This window comes from Gordionus sp. m RMFG-2023, chromosome 3 (assembly GCF_954871325.1).
Source record: "Gordionus sp. m RMFG-2023 chromosome 3, tfGorSpeb1-WG-v2, whole genome shotgun sequence".
Classification (NCBI taxonomy): Eukaryota; Metazoa; Nematomorpha; class Gordioida; order Chordodea; family Parachordodidae; genus Gordionus; species Gordionus sp. m RMFG-2023.
The window spans coordinates 31821917-31845659 of NC_088777.1; the positions used below are offsets into that span (position 1 = coordinate 31821917).

The 23743-nt window shown below is 25.6% G+C and overlaps 1 protein-coding gene across 1 annotated transcript; it reads left to right on the plus strand.

Moving 5' to 3' along the window:
* Positions 1-1035: 1035 nt before the first annotated feature.
* LOC135925842 (delta-sarcoglycan-like) lies at positions 1036-23692 on the plus strand. Its single transcript, XM_065461362.1, has 7 exons — positions 1036-1966; positions 4486-4587; positions 19304-19388; positions 21318-21437; positions 21967-22039; positions 22424-22600; positions 22970-23692. Exons 1-7 carry the CDS (start codon positions 1256-1258, stop codon positions 23142-23144), a joined length of 1443 nt encoding a protein of 480 aa, XP_065317434.1. The 5' UTR covers positions 1036-1255; the 3' UTR covers positions 23145-23692.
* Positions 23693-23743: the final 51 nt, after the last annotated feature.

Consider the following 23743-nt stretch of genomic DNA (forward strand, 5'->3'; position numbering starts at 1 on the left):
TAAAATTATAACTCCTTTAATAATCTTTATTAATCAAATAATCTGTATTACAATCCGTAAGGTAAAAGGTATAAACAAAACAAAAATTTAAATAAAAGATTATAAGAAATATTTAAAAAAGTGAATAATTATACAATATCTCGCGTTTCCATATCTATATAACAAAATTATTTGTCTAACAAAATATATTATCTGTGCATAACCAATCTTTATAATTCAATAAGTAATTTTGGATATAATAGATAAATTCAAATTATATAAAAATTATAAATATTTTTATCATAATTTCTATTTTTTTATTTTTCTTTGAGTTTTCTCATTTTTTTATTTTTACTCTGACATTTCCTCGCTACCATTTAGCACATGGAGTAATAAATATATTGAATTAGATTTTATTAGGTAATAATTTATGATAATTAATGTTCAACAAAAGTTATAATAATTATTAAAATAGAACATTCTATTAAATACATTGTCATATTTATGGTAAGGGTTTTCCTTACCCAATAATTATTACGCGATAATTATACCTTCTACAAAAGAATTTTAAAAAAAATTAATATTACCATGTTTGCGTTCATTCATAATACAAGCTGTTCGATTTAAAGTAACCCTTAAACATGAAAGATAAGATAAGATATAAAATAACCCTTATATCTTGAATATTACATATTATTTTTAAAAATTGAAGTAATTTTAACATAAATATGATAGATTATATTAAATTAATGCTTAGCGATAAATATAAGTTTCTAAATTATTTTCAATAACAAATTGCTTCAGTTTTTAAATTAATTATGAAACTTAATTTAAATATTTTTGAAAAATAATTTAAATATTATTATATGGCTTCTTACATTTTATTTAATAAATTATAAAAACACAAATATAATATATTATAAGCTTATATTTTATATTAAAGTTTATATTGCTTAAATTGAGCCTTTAATTCAATTCTACTTTATCATGAATTTTGAAAATTTTATTCAAGAAAAACTGTCATAACATTTTCTTTTCACAAAAAATTAAATAGAGAAAAGTTGGAGAGTTTTGCATTTCTTAAATGCATAAATAAACTAATATCTTGTGTATAATGAATTTATATCAAAATATATCTTTCATTCACTAAGAATTAATAGTTTGCATTCAAAAATCTAGTGTGTATAACTAATTTCACTAAAAAAACAATATTATGAAATAATGATCAATAAAATATTCATAGCACCATAATCTTTAAAAAAATATCTTTCTTACCATGGTTTTACAAAATAACAATGATACAACATTTCATAAAAACCATAAACCAAAATTGCTTAAAAATCTAAGTAGTAAGGACAAAGAAGATATTAAATATGACAAATTACTATCGATAGAGGGAACCCCATCTTTTTATTATGGGAATCATCAAAATGATTACAAATCAACCAATTCTAACCTTAATAATTCAAACGACAATATTGTTAATTCATCTAATAATAAAGGTTCAAAAGATAGAGATGATGGGATGAGTTACAGCAATACAAATTCAGTCAGACAACCCAATTCAGGCTACATAATTGGAGATTATGATGAAAACGTTGATCAAATCAATGATACTTATCATTCTAGGGGAAAAAGCATAAATCAGGGTGCTCTTCTAAAGAAGAATAGAGACAAGAATGGGAATGAAAGCAACACACAAAATATAGTTGATGATAGTAGAACAACAAGTAATTATAAGAATCAAGAAGGCAGGAGAAATGATAGAGAAGAGACAGAAAAGCATGTAAGAATCATGGACAGCAACCCAGATACCAAGTTGATTGATCGTACTGTATCACCTAATTACCACTACCACAGACAAAGGGCAGGTGTGTATGGTTGGAGAAAGAGGTGTCTCTATTTTTGGGTGCTAACATTGGGCTTGTTGAGCCTACTCAACCTTGCTTTAACCATATGGATGCTGAGGCTTTTAAGATTCAACTGGGTAATAATATAAATGATAATGTATGGAAATGATTTTTTTCACCTTAATAAAAAAAAAATTTTTAAAGCTAATTTTCTCCCTTTTGATTGTTTTCTAACTACAGTTAATTTAAAAAAAATGAATAGGAGTAGGATGATATTTCTTTGGTACAATTAAGATTTAAGGGTCTGTAGCTTGGATGTAGAAAATGGAAGATGCTAAGTTTTTGGCTAATTTTCTGTCCTGATATATATATTTTTTAAAACCTTTATTCTCAATGGTATTACTATGGATGGTTATAAGAGGGCTCAGCATTACATTTAATTTGAGTAATCCTAAAATATTCTAAGCAAAACTTACTTTTTGATCAAGCAAAAATAAAAAAAATACCGGTTTTTATATAACATTACAATTGTTACACCTAAATGATAAGAGTTAGTGATGCCTAAAAAGTTTAAGCATTTAAAAGAAAATGAACATCATATAAATGTTTTAAAATAGCCTTCCATTTATTTTTTTAAAATGAATATAATATAGATAATTATATGCTGAGTAATCATTGAGTTAAATTTTATTTCTTATTCAGTTATATATTTTTTAAACTAGGATAAATAATTTTGATGATTTAGTTTGCTACTATTGTATTGATATATTGTTTTTTCTATGGTAGTTGGCCTATCTCAGATAATTGATTTTTTTTTATTTTCCAGGGCCATACAAATAAATTTATATTATTTTTATTGCTTCTTATTGGCACTATACAAAAGTTAGACACAAATTTACAAATCAAAAATCTCGAAACTGAAAAAAAAATGGGAAATATATTCTTTTCTATAAACTCAAAGTTGAGAAAAATAATATATTGTATATTCCATTAACTTTATAATTTTATATTTCTTGAAATTTTCAATTGTCAAATTAGTTTCAACCCAGCATGGTTTCAAGAGAAAGAAAATCAACTGATTGAAAAAAATTTATTTTTAATTTTGAATTGAGTTATAAATAAAAAATATATTGTAATTTATTAGCATTTTTTAAAATACCATAGTTTTAATTATCCTATAACTTTTGTTAAATAAAATTTATTTTCTTGATTTTTATAGCTATATATACACAGAATTAGAAAATACTAGCTTAAAAATAATTTTGTTATTTTATATTTATAGAACGCTTGATGTTTATGTTAGGGTTAAGTATGAAATAAATTAGCCCCATAAAAAATTAGAAAAAAATCCAGATACCAATTCATGCCTCCTTTGAAAAATTCAACCGATAATGCAATTCATAAATTGTTATATAATTATTAAATATTAATGAATAGAGAAAATGGCTAGAGAAAACTTGATTTTATAATAACAATAAATAATTTGGTTAATTTAGATACCTTAAGCTTAACTTATTTTGATAGATATAAAGAGATAATTATTATTTTACATAGTTGTTAAAAAGTCGCGGATTAGATTCTAACTTTGGCAAATCGACTGGATTGTCGATCTTTAAAAAACATAGGCATAATTATATAATCTGATAAAAAGTCTACTCCACACATGCGCTTAATCTTGAAAAATTGCCTTATAAAATATTAAAGATTTATTTTAAATCAAACCACGAAAAAATTAACATAATTTGTTGTAAAAACTCCTTTTCATATTGTTTTTTGAAATTTTATTATTTAAAAAAACATATAAATATATATTAAATTTAAACATAAAAATGATTAAAATAATAATCACAATCACATACAATAAAAAAGATTCCAAAGCATATTTTTCTCAAAATCTATAAAAATGTTATTTACATTTTTTTCTTAAAATACAATATAATATCAATAATTTTTCAAAATCAAACTAAACTATAAAATTTTTATATATAATAAAAAATTTTATAAATAAATATACATACAATTAACCTTAGCCTAAATATTGAATTTATGATATTATTTATATGTTTATATTTCAAAAATATATAATTTTGTTTATTAATAACTTGTGTTCCTTATTTATAGAATACCGTTTATTACTATTTGTGTATCGGACATCGTATCGATCCCACGGGTTGGTTTGATTTTTAAGCAAACAAACGAGCCTTGCGAAGCCTCTCCTTTTGGCGATGAGCCCCATAAAAAATTTCGCTTTTTATGGGTGAGGGAGGGGATTTTTCTTACGCTATTTTTTATTACATAACTGTTCTTCATTGTGAAAATTGAGACCTTTTCTAAGTGGATTCATTGGCGAACTAGAAATTTAATTTGATTAAAGCATTTTTTTATCGCATCTATAAAAAAAAGGAGGGGGGGGGGCTCTGACGTTTATTATTAATATAAAATGAGGATCATATATCAATTTAAATGTAACTAATTTAACCTTAGAGTATTACTTAGCTAATTTGATCTTACGTTTTCTTCACTTAATTATTATTTGATATCCCGTTAAGATGTGCACTTACCCAATTTAAACCTGAATTGGACAAAGGTGATTTGCATTATTTATGTATTATTATTATTATAATTAAACTTTAATTTATGTAATATGTGTTTACAGCGTGGAATGGGCACCATGAAATTTACGCGCGATAATATAATACTCAACGGGAATACTGTGTTCAACCAACCTCTCAGGGTAGCAAATTTACAAGCGCCAAATGTAAAATTTTAATTTTAAATATTTAAAATATATCAAGTTTGGGTAGCCAACCCATTCTTTATATATATAGCACATCTAAATCATTAAATTGGGCATAGTGCAGGGAAGTACTGGGAAATATTTCATTTTTTAATCCATCAAAATTACTTAATCGTTATGCGCAATGTTGGTGCCGTAACCAGAATTATATTACGAGTCTGTGTTGTAGGGTATTTATTTCAATTAATCTCTAATTTAAATTATCTCTTATGAACTGGAATTTATATCAACTAAATCTCACTTTATTAAATTTCTCTTTTAAAACAAAATATTTTAAAAAATAATATAATTTTTTTTCATAAAATACACAATTATGTCTATAATTATTATTTCTCTTTAGGCTGTGTCCAAAAGGTTTTGAGATACCTCAAAATTTATAAATTTTCGCTATATGAAACATGTCCGAAATCTTCCATTATTTATTTTTACAAAAAAACGAAAAATAAAATAAAGAAAAATACAACTAAAAAAACTAGAATAAAATACGAAAAATAACATATTTTAATATTACTTACTAGTTTTTTCATAAAAATTACCTAAATAAATAAATTTTGAATAAATTTTTATTCAAATTTATTAATTTCTATTATTTTTCAAAAAATAAAAATTTGTAAATAACAAATGATTTAGAAACTATTATATTTTTACATTAAAAGTAGCTTATGTTATTTTTTTCTTCAAAATTTTTTTTATATTTTTTAATAGTGTTGTTAAACGGCTCGATTTGAGCCGATTTTTAAAAACGGCTAACTCAACACTTTATCCAGAATAATATGACGCAAGCCTGAAGATTTTGCACATAGATGGCACAAAGGTCCAAATATCTATTAGCGAAGTTTCGAGGCTTAGACAATATTTTTCTGTCTAAAATATCGAGTTAGCCGTTTTTAAAAATCGACTCAAAACGAGCCGTTTAACAGCACTATTTTTTAGATTTTGGACATCGCCTTATAAAGAAATAAGAAAAATAAAATATTAAATAATATTATTTTCACCTTCGAAAAACCACGAAAAATGTATACAAATTTAAACCTTTATAACACGCCCCCTCCCTCCAATAAATTTAAGACCAGAGTATTTTATATTTCTTATAAAATCATCTAAAATAATTGACATATATCTGAATTAAAACATGTTCGAACCACCTTACTTCTGACGCTATGATGACCTCATGGGGTTTTCTCTTGGCCATTCCTTGGACATTCTCAAATCTTGCCAATACAATCGCCCTTGGGATAATTGCCTTAGGTGATACAGTCTTTCCCCCGTCAGTTGACATCCAATTTTTAAACCTCTGATAAAGCCTTATCACCCGCGGTTTGCACACCATCCATTTGACTAAAATGTTAATTTCCGGATGCAACCTTAAGCCGGGAGTACCATGGCCGTAATATTTCCGCATACAAGGTGGGAGTCCGTCTACTTTAGCTATTTTAATTTTGTTTTTTTATATGTAATATCTTTAATCATCTCCGTTGAAGTAGCTGAATAATTTGGAGCACAGTTATAAATATATGCTAATATTCCATGTATTAGTGCCTATGAGTATTTTAACCAGCATACTACCCATTGTAAAGGAAGAAAATTATTATTCACCAAATTGGTCAACCTTAGGATTAAAAGCGGTTGAAGGCATTCTGAAATTTCATCAATGTTTAGTGCCTAATTGTATAATATTTTAATCCGTTTTTGCTTGGTGGACCAGTATAAAAAGAAAAAAATATATATTAGCATAGTTAAAAAAAAATTTGCATCATGCCAGAGTGGAGGAAGCTAAATACCTGGTTTATTAATTCTTCAATCAATTTCGCCAACCACAAAAATAAAGGTATTATAATCCAAATAGAGACTATATCGCGCCTTAAGCATGAAGTCAGCCAATCTGGAATCTTTAACTCTTAAACTTTTATAAAAAAAATTGGTGCGTATTAAGTACATTTAGTCAGGTTGTGCATTTGACCGGTCAAATACGGTTAAATTCAAATAAATGTTTTTTAGGACAATATTAATTCTATTTTATATATAATAGTAAAAAATGTATGTATAATAAATTATTTTCTAAATTCTATAATTAATGTTTCGCTCTCCATGGCAGAGCCTTGTTCTAATTTATATTCAATCTTATAATTTTCTTTAACATTTTTTAATCAATCTTAGGTTATGATATACTCTTACCAATTTTCTGGTTGTCGAGTTCTTCAATCAGATTTCTTAGTCACTTCTCTTAATATTCAAGGTGAACAAAGCCCATTCCAACAACTTGAGCCCGAAATCTGATTGTTTTTTATGAAAGTTACTGGTTTCCACATATTTTGGCTATACGCCACTTTTATTTCTGAAATTTATGAAATCACTTAAAATATTTTGATGAATCTCTTTATGAAACGACTAATTTTTGTATTATGTCATATGCTTCATCAAACTTAAGTAAGATGTTTCCCTTATATTGGGGATCAATAATCAGCAGTGCAGTATGAGCACATGTATTTGGATTGTTTTCTTTTTTAAACTTATCTTTAATAATTTTTCTTTAGGTTGGTAAATTATAAAATCATGGACATGATTGTATTATGTATTTTCTAAATTAAGCATCTCGTTTTTTACGTGAGGCAAGGTCAATAAGATAATTTATGTTTTTATGAATAGTTTAAAATTTTAAATTTTTTGTCCAAAATATCATTTAATATATTATTGGCATTTTCTATCGGACAAATATCCAACTTCTTAAACTGCTGCTTTCAGAGCTTACTTGCATATTTATATTTGTTCATTACATTTTATTGATGATGCCCATCTTTTTAGATAATTGTACATAATGTAATATAAATTGGCAATTAGTAATTTTCTCACCATGCTTAAATAAAATTATTATATTTATTTATATAAAATTAATAATGAGAAAAATTCTTAATATTTTAATATGAAAATTTTATATTTTTATATAAAATTATAACTAAATCGATGCCTTGATGATACAAATATATTTTTAAATGAAATAAATTAGATTGATAAATATGCTTTAAATACATATTAGTTCATTAAATATATATAGTTATTCACCAATAACATTTTAGGGTATTTGACCGTATTTGACCAGGTCAAATATTCCTTCTGTCAATTGACCTACTTGCCAACCCTGCATTTAGTGCTTAACCCGTTTTTTGGTAAGCTTAAAGAAAAATGTATTGGCAAATTAAGAAAATAGGATAGGTATCATGCTGGAACAAAATTATAGAAGCAGTAGATAAATTTCTTTTAGATACGGCCCTGATTTTTCAAATCATACTATTTAACGACCCAGGCGGAGTGGGCCTGAAGTCTCTGGTTGAATATTATATTGTTAATATAAATTTGTATAACCAATAAGATAGGATAATATAAAATCTGACCTAATTTTCGTTACGATTTTTAAAAAGGTTTCTTTGCCCGACCCGCAAAAATTTTCAAATTTTGGGTCTAGATTTTGGAATGCAGATCTCTAATTCTAGTTTCTTGAATTGAAAAAAAATTTTAGTTTGAATTTCTAACCGGAAAATAATAGTTGTTTATAAAAAGCATATATTGATAAGATTTGATTCTTAATGTATTCGTGTTAGAGGTCTGCATTGGGCGGGGTTTCGGCCCGCCCGATGGGTGGGCGGATGGGCGGGTAAAATATTTTTCGAAAGTGGGCAGGCGGGCGGGTTTAAAAAAATTTGAAACTATGGGTGGGTTGGGTGGGCGGGTTAAATTTAAACAATGGGCAGGCGGGTTAAGGAAATTTAAAATTTTGTTCAAAAACAAACTAAAAAAATAATTGTTTAAATGATCTATAACAATATTTCTTTTTTTATTATACCAATCGTTTTTTTTAAGTGAAGAACATTTACCTAACTATATTATGTAATAAACACAACATAAAACTTTTTTCTTATATTGGCAATTCCTGCAACTAGTGCGAAGATTTTTAGAACAAAGAAGAACGTGTTTGAATCCAGAAAATGTCGATTTATTATTATTTTTGCATAATAATTACATATAATATTAATTTTACATTTATATTTTTTTCATAAATATTCAATTTGATCTAATAAATTGTCCATAATTTACATTGATTATTTTTATACTTATATTAATTTCCTAAATTACAAACTTTTTGTAGAGGTATAATGCTGAAATATTTTTATTAGATGCTTAAAAAAATGAAAGAATGACCTTAATTAAATTTTATAAGCGGGCTTGGGTTAAAAATTTTTTATAAATAATGGGCGGGCGGGTAAAAAATTTTAGTAATGGGCGAGTGAGCGGGTAAGGAATTTTAGACAAATGGGCTGGGCGGGCGGATTAAATTTTTTTTAAAACATTGGATGGGCGGGCTTTTGGTCTAAAACCCCGCTTAATGCAGACCTCTAATTCGTGTTAGTTGAAATGAAAAGAATACATTACATTATTATTCTTAATTCGATTCGAATTTCTTTAAAAAGTCGACCAATTATATAGAATCATAGGCCTTTCTTAATAAAATTATTTCAACATTAATATGAAATAAATTACAAAATAAATCTGGAATGAATTATAATTTAATATTAAAATTCAATAGTAGCATGGCTCATTTATAAATAGTAGCAAAGAAGATTATATTAAGTTTATGTTAAATATTTTCTTCACAATGTCCATTTGGTAAAGAAAGAGGAATCGGAAATTCCCCTTGACAAATTTACAAATTTCATAAACAAATAAAAATCGATACCTCCGACACCCCTCCTTTCCCAGCCCTTAGATTACTTTCAACTTTTAATAATATCGATGTTAATAAGTTCTTTATTTTCTTACATGCCCACCATGGCTGATATAATATTCTCTTTTGTAAAGGTCATATCCGGAATCCTTTCTTATAATGACAATAGAGATCGAGATACATATTATACTAACTGTCAAGAGTTGGTATACAATACTTGATAATCTAATGGAATCAAATCAAAATAATTCAGTAGCTATTCTGAATACCTGATGAAGTTCTGTCAAATAGATAGAAAATCTGGGGTCATTTTGGCACTGTATGATGGTGTATGTACAAATATCAAGTTTAAACTATAAAAATCTTTACATTGGGATATTGGCACATACAAATGTTCCACATAAACGAATTTGAACGTTATTTTGTATGCTATGAGTTAATGAAAAATAAATCTACCATTAAGGAGACACCACATACGCCGCAATGGATTAATGTTATTTTTTCATGTTGATGAGTTGACCCGATTATTTCTGATTCTGAGGTAATATTTATTTTCATTTTATAAAGTTTGACATCATTTCCAACTTATAAAAAACATTTTTCAATTTGCTAGTAACTCAGAGGTAGAGAATATAACTGACACAGCAGGATCCGGCTCGAGCCCAAGTTTGTTCAAAATCATTTCAGATAAAAAAAAAATTAAAACAAATAAAGGTTAAATATGGATATGGCCAAATCAACATAGCAATTTTCTAAATTAAATAACAACCTAATTTGCTAAATATCGACAATATTTATCTGTAATAAGACCCTCTTATTATTTAACATATATTAACGGAATCACGTGGTCGAGTCCGATCTCCTATATATTATCCCCCCAAGACGGAACCACCAAGTTGGATTAAGAAAAAAAGATTATCTTTGATGGGATTCGAACCCAGAACCATCGGATTGGTAAGCGATGCTTTTGCCAACTTGGACACAGACGCTTCTAAAAAAACACGATTTTTCAAATGTATATTATAAATTTGATAGGTACTACCTTATGAAGTACATATCTAATCAAAATAAATATATTATCTAATTTTGAACCACATATTATATATTAAATAAATATAGTATAATTATTCAGTATTATATTTAATTTTTCTCATAAAAAGTCAATTAACGAGCGAATTTGTATTTTGATAAGTTCGGATTAATAACTAGAATTTGAAAATACTACTCAATTCCTTTTTTAAAATAAGAAATTTATACAGATCGCCCGAACCGCCTCTGAAAATTTCATATCGGGTTTTTCAGCCTGATCCATAATTATTTTACATAGCCTAGCCAGGGAAATATATTTTGTAAGTTGTCCGGCCCGGCCCTTAATAATTTTCAGAGATCTGCAGGCCCGAACCAATACCCTGCCCGAATATACGGGCTGGGCCTTAAAAAAATTTTAAAACCGAATATTTTAAAACTCGACTATTATCACTTAAAAAATTAGTGTATATTTTTTAATTACATCGAATGATATATCACATTCCTTCACTTATCATATTTCCATTTAAAACCCATTTATATCTCGTTAGAAAATACTTAACTAGTTTATAAAAAAATAAAATCATTTTTAAATTATTCACAAATTATAATTCAAAATCATTTAAATTTGTCCTTATATACTCTATTATACTAGGTAAATAAAATGTTTTTAATCAAAAATTGCATTAACTGTTATGAAGAAAGATAGTTACTATTTAAATAATTACAACATAATATCCAAATCCAACTAATTTTACAGGTAATTTTTATTTTTATATAGATTATTAAATTTTTATAAATTAGTAGAAAATAACTTACAATATAATCAATTATTTAATCCGTCCTTATATACCTTACATACAAGGTAAATAAAATATTAATTTAGAAACTAATAATTTTAATTTTTTATTCGATCAAACCAGAAGATCCCCATCGCAAATTTGCCTGTTCTCGTAAATATCATTTTAAGTTAATAAAATCCCCCCCCCCCTATTCTCTTCAAAAATTATATATAATATATCACTATAAGGAAGAATTTGAAAAATATTTAGTAAAAGTTAACTTTTTAAAATAACGACTATAATTCAAATTTTTTAAAAAAAAGTATTTTTATTAAAAAGTGAAAACCCAAATTTGTTTTTATAAAAATATAATATAGTCAAAGTACAATGAATGACCTAAAGATCTTCAATAAGATTTGTGGGGAAAACACATTTAATAGTTCCCCTCCCTAACGTAAAATCCTGATAGGCCTATGAATTAAACATACACTACAAAATAAAATGCGTTTCACCAAAATTGAACACAATTACTCCTTTTTTGGTATGAAAATAATCTTCATTTTAGAATAAATATAATTTTAAAATTAGCTGAAAAACGAACCGTAAATCAAATTCGTATATTTTTATCGGGCGGGGATTTTTTTTTTAAACCTATGCTATCAAAAAAAAATTTTGATACATGTGCCTGGCCGGAATTTTTTAAGAAATATTACGGGCTGGGTGAAAATATAAACCACGGGCCAGGTAGGCCAGGTATCTGCAGCTCTCTGATAATTTTTTATAAGGGAAACGACATAAATTTTAAAAAAAATTTTAAAAATTTGTCGCCAGACATAAAAAAAATTTTTTTTCGGGGCCGGGCTGCGCCGACCTCTGAAATTTACCATATAATATATTTTTTTAAATTAAAATTTAAAGAGAATTTGATTTTATACCCACTTATCTAATTCCCATTCATATAAGGAATTTACAAATAATATAATTAAAATTATTATATTTATTTATATATTATATCAAAATATACAATTTATATGTAAATGTAGTATATTAATTGGTTTGTTAATTATAAATTCCTTTTTAAAAATTTTGTCAGATGGGAATAAAGGGGGGGGGGGTTGTATTTTTTAAATAATTTTATTGAAAATTTTCTTCCCACTAAGTTTAATTATGAAGTACACAATCATTATGCTACACTATGATTACATATAATTAGATGGTGATAAGATTTACAATCGATGATTGGATGGATGGACGAAAATAATACAAAAAATGATCAATGGATAGTGGAATAGGGGAAAATAGTTTATATTTAGTATTATACGAATCGATTAGTTCGTTATATTCAGTTCAGATCAATTATCCAATTATAAAATATGATTTATTACATAACATGCAAAAAAGATAAAAATAGAAGGCTAGGGACTAGGAAGAAAGTTAAAAAAAATATTGATTAAACCATTTGATTTGCCAGGATCTAAAATGGCATGGCTAAAGTTGTTTTATATCCAAAAAATTTATCACATACTAGAGAAGTCTTTTCAAATATAAATTCAATCGACTCTCATTGTTAACGAGAATGATGGTGATGAATTTTTAATAAATAAATTTGTAATTTAGTCGTTGACTTAACTTTCCTCTTGCTACAAGAGGCTGGCCCCGAATTTTAAAAAAATCTCCCAATCCGACTCGAGATTTAAAAAAAAACATATTTTACTGGCCCGGATCTTTTTTAGAAATTTTATAGCCCAATGTAAATTGTTACAATTTTTTAAAAATTATTTATTTAGATTTATAATCATAAATATCCTTATAAAAATAAAAATTTTATTATTTTTTTTAGCATTTTAAATATTTAGTTTGTTTTTTAAATTTATCACTTCAATTATATATTTTATATATAATATGTTCTTAATCTTATTAATAATTATATTTTCTTAAATTTTATAATTAAGCTATTTTCTGATCGGAAAATTTAGAAATATCGACCTAACCGATATTTAAAGAAAGAGGAATAATAACTATTTTCAATTGAATAATTGATATAATTTAAATTTTTTAAATCGACCCCTAGATTTTTAATTATTTTAGCCCGGCTCGGATTTTTAAAATCATACCATTTTTCGGCTGCAGGTTACATTTTAACCAAATTTTTTGAAACTTTTTGTCAACCTTTTTCTTTAACTTAATAATCGCTGTTAACTGTCCTGAATGACAGGCTAGAAATAAATTTTAAAAAGGATGCTAAAGTCAGGCTTTTAAATACAGTCTTACTTAAAACTATTATAATAAAGGGTTCTAGCTAGAGCTTCGCCGATCTATTTTATGTTTACTGATCCGATACTTGCTAGTATGGATTAAACGAGATCTGATTCCGATATTTTCTTTAATTTGTAATGTTATCCTAAATCTTATCCAATCTTACATGGCGTGCAAGTTCAAAAAATAATAAAAAATGTTCTCATATTATGATATTCATCTGACAAAAATCACAAATAAACAATATTTATAGGTTTTTTTGTTAACAAAAACAATATTTATAGGTTTTTTTTTTAACATCCAATGCCTTGATAGTGGTTTATTGACCCTTTGCTACAATCTTTAACCAAATAATATCTTCATACGGGAAGTTCCTCTTTTGATGCGTCCTATTCTCTTTGATTCACACTTTGTGTCATTAAACAAACCGCACGGTGGTATTAAACCCATATCTGTTGAGTTTTATTTCGTCGTTTAGTTGCTAAGGTTATAGTAAACAGAATCCTTTCGAAAGTTAGTTCCCTTTTATTCGGTTTCCAGTTAGATTTCGGAGTTATGGGGTGGTTGGGAAGTAGCCAATCACGTTGCACGTATTTTTATAAATAATGAGAGATATGGTTTTCTGTAAATTAGACTTCAGAAATGTCTTTCATAGCATCTATATGCATTCGTTCCTGCCTTTCTTTTTTCCATATATTTTCCTAAATACGGTAATTTTCTCAGCTCTTGCTATGGTTTCCCTTCGTTACTCAAATTTGTAGAGTTTTGATTTGGTATCTTGACTGTTCTTTTGACGGATCTTTACCTAATGTCATTTAAATTTATTGAATTGCATATCTCTAAAATTTGTCTTTCCTTAAACAGGAAAAAATGCGAGATATCATCCCTCAATAATGAGGATATTATTCCTCCCCTAGATTTTAAAATTATTTCCCAGACAATTTTTTGACAACTTGATGCAATTTCTATTTAATTCCCTGAACAATCTTCATCACCTTCAATTCATCAGTTTTTTTCCTATCCAAAAAATGTCTTTTTCTACCCAAATTCTTGCATATTTTAAAATCTTCCCCAGCCTTTCAATATATTTCTCTTCTAAATTTCTTTGAATTAAAATTTAAACATTTCATCGAACCTTTCTTAGTCCTAAAGTTTTTTTATTTTAACTGGTCTTTTTCCTTAAAAATGTATAAAATATGAAAATTATTTTTAAAAAATTTATGCGTTGTCTATCTGCCTGATTCTTACAAACGGTGGAGTTTTCATCATGGCCGGCCGGCCCACAGGACTAAATATATCTAATATGTTATTTTATACTTACAATGATAAATATTCTATTAGGCATAATTATATGTTAGTATTGTAACTTTATTATTTGAAAATGGTTCTTTCAATGAATATTATATATTAAACTTATTTTTATACTATGTAGTATTAATTAAGGCATTTTTTAAAAAGTTATAATTTATATTTGTGCAATATATAAAAATCATTTTTTGATTAAATCACATTTTTTTAAAATAATTTTTAAATTATACCCTGGAGGAAATTAATTTCTGAGGGAAAGCTATTAATTTAGCATATTAATTTAATTATATAGCAAACATATGTTTTTATGTGGAATTTATGTTAAACTAAACCCTGCATCGGGCCTATCTTTTCATGTCCAACCCGAGCTGAGAAAAAATTTAAAATTTTTTGTCTACCTATCCAATCCAAGTTTTTTAAAGTCCGATCCGATATTAAGTTTATTTTAAAAAATACATCCGATATTTAATTTATTGGTCTTAAAAAAAGTACGATATACCAAGTCCAAAGAAAGCGGAAAATTTAAAACGCTGGAAGAAAATATTATAAACATTAGGAAAGCAAAATATTTAAAAAAAAATTTAGTCGCCCTCTTCCGGTCTGAAATAAGTTAACCTAGGCCCGCGACGGTGTTCGAGAAAAATCAACGCGATCGACCCGAATTTGATTGGATTTGGATTCGGTTCTAGTATAAACCATTGTAAAATTGACAATAAAATTGAATTAACTATTAGATCATATAAATTTAATTTATCATTAAAGAAATCCAATTTTTATGTTTAACAATTTTGATTATTTTAATTTAATTAATATTTTGATATAATATTAATCTTCTTATAAAAAAATTATTAACCCAATAATTATTAAACAAGGCAAAAATAATTAAAAAGATTTTAATATCTCATTAAATCTTAACATTACTGAAATTTCATGAGTTTATATATTAAATATTTCGGGGTTAACACAGTATGAGAGCATTAATAAAGATATAATCCAACAATTAATTAAAGTACAATTCACAGCCGAATTCATTTCTTCTGAACAACTTTTTGGACGATGTTAGGGTTCAAACAGGTTAGAGAGGTTAATAGTTTTTAATAAAATTTGGTCGTTGATTAATAAGTTGCTATAGGCTGCCTCGAACAGTGTGTGCACTATCATTACACTCTGCGCCTGTATATCCCTTCCCCATTTCATATAAAACATTTATGTAAAATCCCAATTATATATCATAAATTTTATTATATTTTCAATTATTTCTTACTTTACATTGCCCAATTTCCTTTTTGTATCAATTAATTTTAATTTATTTTTTTAAAATCATATTTTATCGAAATGGTGCTGATGATTTCAATTTTTTATTCAAAATATAATAAAATTAAAATTATAACACATTTTTACGTATAAATTATAAAGTAGTGATTGGTTCATATTGTTTAATTTTCCTATTCATTAATTGAATCTCATTAAGATAAAACGAATCGATTTGTATCAATATTTTCATAATTTATAAGTGCAAAGCATTACATTAGATTTTAAGATAATATTGCAAGAAAAAAAGAACGAAAGAAAGAGATAAATAAAAAATATGGGAAAAAAAATTAATCAATAAAAAAAGAAATAAAACAGACAACCGAAAAAATTTTTTCACATATATTTACGAGCATGGTGTATCCGTTATAATTAAATTTTTTAAGATTCAGTTTATCACTTACTAACAAATAACCTTTTTGGATTTATGATTATATTTTTTTATTGATTTTTACTATGATGTCCCCTTCCACACTTTGCTTTCATGATATCTAAATCCATAATATTTTCTAATTATTCAAAGAAATCTTATTAATAAATAAACTTCTTTTCCTTCTTTCTTGAGCCATATTGATTATCTAATCTAATCATCGTATTTAGATTTATTTTATATCAAGGAAAACATTTTTAATTTTCTACTACGAGTTTTTATTAAAAAATTTATCAAAAATAAAAAAACTGACATAAGGAAAAAAAATAAAGGAAAAAAACGATATGGATAATAGAGATCTGCAAAGTTAGGCCTAATATTTTAAAAAAATTCGGGCCGGGTCGGATAGGATTTTGGAAATTTTTTTAAATATAACTTAATTTATCAATTTTATATTGAATTTTTTATGTAAAATAAAAATATTTGATTTTATTTATTGAAACTAAACGACATATAACATATGTCTTTTATTTTGAGTAATTATAAAAATTAATTTCTATATTTAAATAAATTCGGGCCGGGCTTGAAAGATTAGGCCCGATGCAGATCACTAATGGATATCCCTTTAAAAAGATTTCTTTATATATGTTGATTTTATTTTGAGAAAGGGGAGTTTTAAAAAAATATAGTCCCCTCACTTTTAAAAGCAACCTAAATAGGTTTGTCCAGATATCATAACCAGACTTCAGTTAAAACAATTTTTTCCTCTTATTTTATTACATTACTAAATTTTTTAGCCCATTTGAATTTAAATATATTAGATATAATTTATACTTCATGATAAGCTTAATTACATTTTAAATGAGTGGTTCAATCATATGAAATAATAGTAATTTTATGGATAACATTAATTTAACTTATTAGATTCGAAATTGGAGAATCATAATAATGAACCTTTACCCACACCAGTTTTAAATAATATTAATCAAATGGGAATAATAATTAATTATCCATCTTCTTTGCAAACATTTTTCTTTCTTCAGCAAGAAATTTATGAGGCATCTTATAAAATGGATAATTTTGATATAATTATTTTTTAGAAATGCATTATTCTGAAACACTAAATATTTAAAAAAATATTGGAACAATTTTTAAAAAGAAGAAATCCATTGAAATCAACTTGAGTCCGAGTAAACTCACTTGTAGTTCAAAATAAACACCAACAACTAAACAAGAAAAATTTGATGATTTAATGATTTTATAATAAATAACAACCCTATTCAAAACTATACAATCAAGGTTTTAATCAACTAAAATATTTGCAACCAAATCTAAAATTGGTTTGATTAAACAAGATCGAAGCCAAAAGAACAAAAAATCAAATTATTAAAAATAACGAAATACAAGATTATACTAACCTTGGTTAAATGGTAATTTTTGATTAAAAAAAAGGCCGAACTCCAATTGCGAATGTATTGAAGACTTGTAAACTTTTCTCCCTTGTGATAAATATCTTCTTATAAAGCTAATATTAGCCAAATATAATGTTCCTTTTTCATCAAATACCACGCTAGAATATTTATTTGCATTGCAAAACTGATTTATGGGAAAAATAGAACTTGCTTATTAAAAGTTTTAAAAACAATTTTAAAAGCAAATGAAAACTTGCTTGGCAAAGATCTCTGTAATAGAATTTAATATATTTATATGTTTAGTTATATAATAAAGTAAATAATATACATATGAAATATAAATAAAATGCTTATTTTTTTCTCAAAGCTGCTTTTATTTATAATAAGCATTATTTCTTTCTAATACAAAAGTAACTTTTATGAGTTATTTTAACTTGGTATATTTTATATCTGGTAACTATACTCTGTAGTGTAACTAGTTACTTTTTAGTTTGTTAAATAGCTCTATTTGAACCGATTTTAAAAACGGCCAACTCAATATTTTAACCAGAAAAATATTTCCTAAGCCTCAAGACTCCGCTAATAGATGTTCAAATCTTTGTGCCATCTATGAACAAAATCTTTAGGCTTGCATAATATTTTTATTGATGAAATATTGAGTTAGCTATTTTTAAAAAATCTCAAATCGAGCCCTTTAACAACACCAGTTTTAGACAATGTAACTTACTAATGTAACTAGTTACTTTTGGAAAGCAAACAACATTAATATTTTTCAAAATGGCAAATTTACTTATATCCTTGAGGAAGGCCGGGAATCATGCTAGTCCTAAAAGGCGCAAAAAAACCAAACCTACTTGATAATTATTAAATAATATACCTACTTTTACATCATATATAAAAATCTATTATACTTCTAGCACATTGATTTTTCCGGAAAATATAAGCCATACCCTGGGAAGGTTTTCCTATCACTATTTATAAAATAGATGTATATATAAATTAAAAAATTTAGTCATATTTGTTATATAATTGGCTCGTATGAACCTCTGAAAACAAGTCTCATACCATCATTTTATATAAAATTTATTTTTATGTTAGTTTAAACACATTTTTTGATCAAATAAAGTATAATTTTTATATAAAACAGGGTTGGTTTAGTTCTTATATAAGATATTAGATAATTAAAATTATTATTTTTTTATATTTTTTAAAATAGCCTAATTTAAAAAAAGTTACTTTTAAGGGTTAAATTTATATATTTTGACATGAATATGTGATCCAGCCGCATATTCATAATATAGTAATATATTTTAAGTATAGAAGAAAATCTAAAGCGCTCACAAGAACTCTTGGTTCATAAGATTCTCGGTCTTCCTTACTTATTTTTTAACTATTTTTAAAAATTCTTTTTATTAGATATGTATTATCAATTAAAATTACTTTTTAATAAATAACAAAAATTACAAATTAATTGTATATTTTTCAAAAAATTCAGGGCAACTTGAATCTCATATCCGATAGAAGCGTAGTTATGCAGGCATTCGATAACAATTCAAACATATCTAATTCGTTGTACATAGGTTAATTATAATAAATATATTATGATATTTTTCTAATTTTTGATAAGAACCGAATATTACAGGAGATAGATTTCAAGAAGTGGTAGCAAATTAAGAAAGTAAAGAAAAGGAAATATGGTGCAGTTGATATTTATTAATTTTTCACATATTATTTTTTAAATTGAAATCATTTAAAAGATGCCTTTTATAGCTCATAACTCATAGATTTTACTATTATATTATTGTATAGAAAGTATTTATTTTTCAGTATGCTAGATGCCAATGAATATCGTCAATTTTTGGACAGAGAATTTATTTAAATTTATTCCTTATAGAAACCTTAACCTATTCTATTTAGTTTTAGCCAATCATTTTATCTATTTTTTAATTTATAATCAAATAATTTTTGGTGTACCATATTTGCAACGTTGACCAAGGAAAAAAATTTTTCATTTATTTAAATAAAATTGTCGATGGGTTTTAATAATGCTTGTTGAAGCAACAAGCACAACCCTTACCAATTCACAAAGCGCTCTGTATAAACAACACTCAGCTGGATGAATATAAACAAACTGATCCCATGGTGCAAAGGTATACATATTGGGATTTTACCTATATCGATAATTTTACTCCTCTTGGTGAAATTGCAAAAAGAAGAGCTTAAATTATTCCCACATATGTTAATTACATATTCATCCCATTAGTAGTATTAGCTAAATTCTTTTTGAAAGAACAAATCTCTTTCAAATTTATAAGTCAAAGAAGCCCTAAATCCACAATCCCAAGTTCATTTAAAATTAAACAGGAAATAAGATTTGAGGTAATTCATTTTAATATTAAATTTTTCAAAGCTTCATGGCCATTGTCTCATGATAACGAAAATTTATAATAATACTTCTTTTTTTTAATTAATATTTAATGTATATTTTTTTTAAATTTTTTGTCAGGCGCAATTATATATTATTATAATTATCTTATATATTTGAAAACAAATAAAATATGTTTAAAAAAATGTTAAATAATTATATTTAGATTCTATTGTAAGATTTCAATTTTTTTTATTCAACCTAATCTGATAAATTCATATAATTCTCATGAAGCTGCTTGATCCATGCGATAATATAGTATCAACATATATAATGTTACGACCCAATTTTCGCAATTTTTTTGGTGTTTCAGTTATAAATTTTTAAAATATTTAAGCTATCTAATGATAAGAAGTCATTTACCTACATTTCGTCTGGAGATAACTGCCGCTTATAAAATCCCATTAATAAATTAATTAACTGAACACCTGAAAATGCTTGTGGGTGGCTATTATATTAAAATGATTAGTGATAGAAAAACTGTTGATATAAAGTTCGTCATAATCAGGTAAGAGATATGTCGTCCGTGCCATCCATAATTGTTATAAAAAATAACAAAATATTAAAATTATCTATATTGTATCTAATAAATATAATATATATAAATAAATTTTTAAATTTGTAACATATTTTTATTTTTTCTATTATACATTTTTTTATGCTCTTATTAATGGGTAACGTTTCAGATATATAGCAGTTCAGATTTAAATAATATTTGAAAAAATTAGGCATTTTCAACTGCTGATTAATGGGATAATTAGGTTAAAAGGAACTAATTATGTTTAAAAAATACACTAATAAGGTTAAAAAAATAATACTAATAAACTTAAAAAATGAAACAGATTGGACTTAAAATGTTCCAATTAGGCTATAAGACGGTATTTGCGTTAAAAATGCAGGGTTTAAATTAGTTTCCAGGACTCTATTTAGTTTAAAAATGATAGAACTTTGGCTTAAAAAATTTGATTTGGAAAAAGGCACTTTAAAAACACGAATTCGGTTAAAAATCCTATATAAATAATTAAGCGATCAAATTTAAATTTTTTTCAAATGCAATATATTATAATTTATTTTTTATACACAGGTCCAAACGGCATAATATCACAAGGGCCTAAATTCGAAGTCAAAAACAAATTTGGGCATACCGTGTTCGCAGTGACTCCCGATAATATGACCATAAAATTGAATACTCTCAACGTCAACAGTAATTTAATACTTGTTTTTTCACATAATTTTTTACTCCTCTAAGTCAATCATAGGTCATAAACTTATTCAACTAAATTATATGCCAAATGTTTTTACAATATATTATTTTTCGCCAGTGCAGCTTTTCGAGAAAAATATCCCTTACAAGTGCAGGAGATGTCTCCTTATTTATATAAATTGGCTTCGAATTTAGGTATGGGTTAAATATAGCGGTTGTATGACAATTATAGGAAATCTCAATTTAAAAGTCCCTTTAAAAAAATTATACCCTTTTTATAGGAAATTTGTTGGGATTTCCATTTTAGCTAATTTGAATTTATTCAAAATCAATAATGTACTGTTAAATTTAAGTCATTATAATTCTTATCCCTAATTTTTTATAATAATTTTTATATTTATTAAGAATAAAACTTTCACAAATATATCATACACAATTATAATAAATATTTTTTTTATTTATTTTTGAACCCATTGTTTTACAGAAACCAATATTAATTAATATTGTACTTTAAATTAAAATATGAAAGGTAAAAATGGTGGGAGGTTTAAAACATCGGTTCAAACTCCTTTGATTCGGTCCCCGCCTTCTGAATCCTTAAAGTAATTAAAATTAATATATTTCATTTTTTTAATTTTTTTATCATGGTTTTTTTACTTTCATTTTTAAACAATCACGTTGATGTCTTTTTTAAACTATTTATTGTTATTTTGACTAAATTATAGTCATTTTGATTTAATTAGTGTCATTTCTTGTGTAATTAACTAGTCTTATTTTGTCAGAAAAACTGATAATTATCTTTATACGGAGGCATTAATTAAGTTTTAAAAAAGATATAGCCAAAAAGAGACACTAAATAATTAAAAGGGGTGCAAATGAAGATCTTCAAAGGAATTCCTAAAACTAAAAAAAAATGGCTATCAAAAAGTTTTTTTTTATTCCCTTGAATTTTACAAAATTATACTCCCACTCTCACCACTTTGTAGATTAGAATCCCTAACCCGTACTCTTGAATTAGAATCGAACGGTATAGATATGAAAGCGCTAGCCGGTCCCATCAACGTTCTCTCACTGCAGGATATAACCTTGAATTCGCAGGAAGGCAAGATTAATTTGGCTGGTGGTCGCATATACTTTCCTAATCTTCCCAAATTGAACTCGGGGTAATGTTTATATATTTTTTAAAGAAACATGAAAAAAATGGTATTATTGCGTTTAAGAAAATAATAATATCAAAATTTATTTATGACAATAATTTATGTGTCGCGTGTTATAAGGTTTTAACTCTATTTTTGGTTCAAAATCAGTTATTTTTTTCTTCCTTTACATAAAAAAAACTCAAATTATCTTTATTTAGTATGTTTTTTATGTAATAAAATATATTTATAATAATGTTAAACAAATGGTATATTGTTGTTTTCAAATCGCTCTTCTGAAAAATATATAGAAATGAAACAGAACGTAATGGACAAATTTTTTTTAAAATCCCATAATAATTTTAAGTAATATTTTATTTTTTTTAATATTTAAAGTAATAACGACATCGAGAACCCACGTAATCTGAACAGCGACAACATCGTTAACCAAGGAGAAGAACATTACAAGGGGGTATTTCAACTATGTATTTGCGAAAACGGACGTTTATTCCTCACTTTGCCGGATTCGAATTGCAAAGGAACTTTTAAAATTTGTGACAAAATTGTCTAAAGAAAAACTAATCATTTTTCTTAAATTATATACCGAATTCTTATATCACTTTATTTTATCTTTTTTATTCCAAACAGAAATTTCTTTGATACATGGTAGAGAATAGTAGCAGCCATAATAAGTATACGTAGGTATATTTGTAAATTATTTATGGACGAATAAAAATTTTAGGTTTTTTGTTTATTTTAGCCAATATATTTTTCTAACCAAAATGTAAAATTTTGTTTTTCTTCATATCTCATTTTTATCTATTCGAAATTTTATTCTGTATCCTTAGAACTTTATTTAAAAAATTTTTAAATTGAATTTGGATACTATATTTTTTATAAACTCATAATTTATCCTTCGTTTATTAAAATGAATTTTTTTCCAAAACTATCTGAAACCTGCATAATATTTTTTCGAGGTAATTCATATTTTCGCATGAATATGATATTTGTATTAAAGAGTTTACCAATTTATAATTTATAATAATTTATAGAAGAATGAATTATATGTGTGCAATTTTTCATTTTTTTGACGAAAACGAAACCTATATAAATATAAATATATATACTGGATGTAAATATTGATTTTTAATATATTATATAACTATTATA